At 49.5% G+C, this 2,283-nt stretch overlaps 1 protein-coding gene across 1 annotated transcript in view; it reads left to right on the forward strand.

Moving 5' to 3' along the window:
• Positions 1 to 142: 142 nt before the first annotated feature.
• LOC106818496 overlaps positions 143 to 2,283 on the forward strand; it is a 7,729-nt gene continuing 5,588 nt past the window's right edge. Inside the window, exons 1-2 of the mRNA XM_014823195.1 lie at positions 143 to 241; positions 384 to 471. Coding sequence (XP_014678681.1) covers positions 151 to 241; positions 384 to 471 — 179 coding nt within the window. The 5' untranslated portion in view covers positions 143 to 150. The remainder of the gene's footprint in view (positions 242 to 383; positions 472 to 2,283) is intronic.

A 2,283-nucleotide genomic window follows, 5' to 3' on the forward strand; every position in this document is an offset into this window, starting at 1 on the left:
TGCGTGCGTGTAACGTGTGCGTGCGTGTAACATGTAACGTGTGCGTGCGTGCGTGTAACGTGTGCGTGCGTGTAACATGTAACGTGTGCGTATTTTACAGACGTGAATGAGTGTGAGTCGGGCAGCGTGACATGCGCTGCTGAGCACACAATGTGCATCAACACGCCAGGCAGCTTCACGTGCGCATGCGCGGACGGATGGGAGGGAGATCCGACGATGGGATGCTTCAAGAAGATTGACTGTAAGTCTGCTAGCTATCACGGTGTGTGTGTGTGTGTGTGTGTGTGCGCGCATGCGTGCGTGCGTGTGTGCGTGCGTGCGTTCTGGTGTACTTGGGCAGGAATAATGAGAGGATTAATGCATCGATTAACGTGACATTTCAGACTGGAAGAAAGTGACCATCGGCGTCAGCGTTGGCCTGGCAACGCTCTGCCTCATCGCCATCATCGTCATCATCGTCCTCGTCGTCAGGTACCACACCCGCAGTAACACCATCCTCACCGAATACGAGTAGCTAGCGCCCCCTCGTGACGACCCGCTGCACTAGCGTGTCTGCGTCTGTTTCTCATTCCAGCGCATATATAATTTATTTAGGCCGTGGCTACGCGTCCGGTTACCGGACGCCCAGCTCCCAGGCTACGCGTCCGGTCATAAAACCGTCATATATTTCTTATGTGAACCCAACTATATTTTTTCAGTAACAAACAATAAACAAAAATTATTTACCATAATATTACTTACCTTTAGGCATATTATCAAAAAAATGTGTTTTTGTAACTTTTGAAGCAATAGTAAATCCAGTAAAATCACCGATTTGCGTGGCCTAATCGTGACGTGTTTTGGGAATCTGTGCTGAGTTTTGTAATGGATTAACGGACGCGTAGCCACTGCGAATATATTTATTAGATCGTTACTGTGATCATAACTAGTGTATAGAGTTAATTGTTGATTTGGGTTTATACACAGTAACAGGTGTTTGATTGCTACTCATTTGCGCGTAGATTTTTAGAATGAGTGCGTTATTCGTGCGAAGACGTGCACGCGCATTTGTTGTTCGCAGACAATTCGGGCGAGCGTGCGTGCATGTGCGTTTGTGCGTGCGTGTGTGTGTGCGTGGATGTGCGCGTGTGTACGTGTGTGCGTGCTTGCGTGTGTGTGCGTGGATGTGCGCGTGTGTGCGTGTGTGCATGTGTGTGTGTACGTGGATGTGCGCGTGTGTACGTGTGTGCGTGCGTGCGTGTGTGTGCGTGGATGTGCGCGTGTGTACGTGTGTGCGTACGTGCGTGTGTGTGCATGTGTGTGCGTGTGTGTACGTGTGTATGTGGGCGGGGAGGAAGGGGTACCTGCGTGCGTGCGTGGGGTACTTGCGTGCGTGCGTGGGGTACTTGCGTGCACGCTTGCACATGTGCCTGCGTGCGTGCGGGTGTCAGTTTGTGCGCGTGTTTGGTGTGTTTTCATGAATGGTGGAAAGATTCCGCATTCGAAAGATTTATTACCCATTCCCAATACCAGGAAAACGAAAGGAAGAAGACCGGTGAATCGGTGTCAGTTTATTGCGGAGTATGCTCAAATATACGTACTCTGTTTAGGAGTACGAATCGTGCCGTGCGGCCGCTAAGTGTTAGATACCGCAGCGCATGGACCGACGCCGCTAGAGGGCACTTGACAGCGCTCCTGCATATATCCGTCCTCGCTAGATGGTTCTGAGATTTTGGTCCCCTTCTACCGCTTTTGGTCCATTGCCTCGGATTCGGGCTGTTGCTGATTTGCCTGGTGTTACGCGCGATGTACGGCCCATTGTTGGCCGCGGTGTTCGCCCGATGTTGCTGTTACGGTGCAACACGCTGTTAACGTTACAGTCGTTAGCGGTATAAGATGTCGTTACGCTTATAAGATTCGTCATAAGGATGTAACTACAACAAGCGGGGCCATTTTGTAGCTCATAGCGTGCCGTAGCGGATTAGAGGGCTATCGCACAGTATATACGCTATAGCCTGACGAGAACAAGTAGCTAATAACGAGGTGAGGCTGCCATGAGCTTGTGGGCTTGTGTAAACATACTCGTATCAAATTATGACTTAACATGTGTAATTAAATTGTGTCAACAACGTCGTTAATGAGCTGTGCTTTGTGTAACGTACTCGTGATACCGTTCCCGTAAAACAGTGTTAAGTGAGTTGAGCTTCGTAAAACGTGCTCGTAAAAACGTGTTAGTGCGTAGTGGTGCTTGTGAAACTATCCCTAGAGTTCAATGTGCTTATTAAACGGGGCTTTTGAACATGT

Source organism: Priapulus caudatus, unplaced genomic scaffold (assembly GCF_000485595.1).
Source record: "Priapulus caudatus unplaced genomic scaffold, Priapulus_caudatus-5.0.1 Scaffold2281, whole genome shotgun sequence".
NCBI lineage: Eukaryota > Metazoa > Priapulida > Priapulimorpha > Priapulimorphida > Priapulidae > Priapulus > Priapulus caudatus.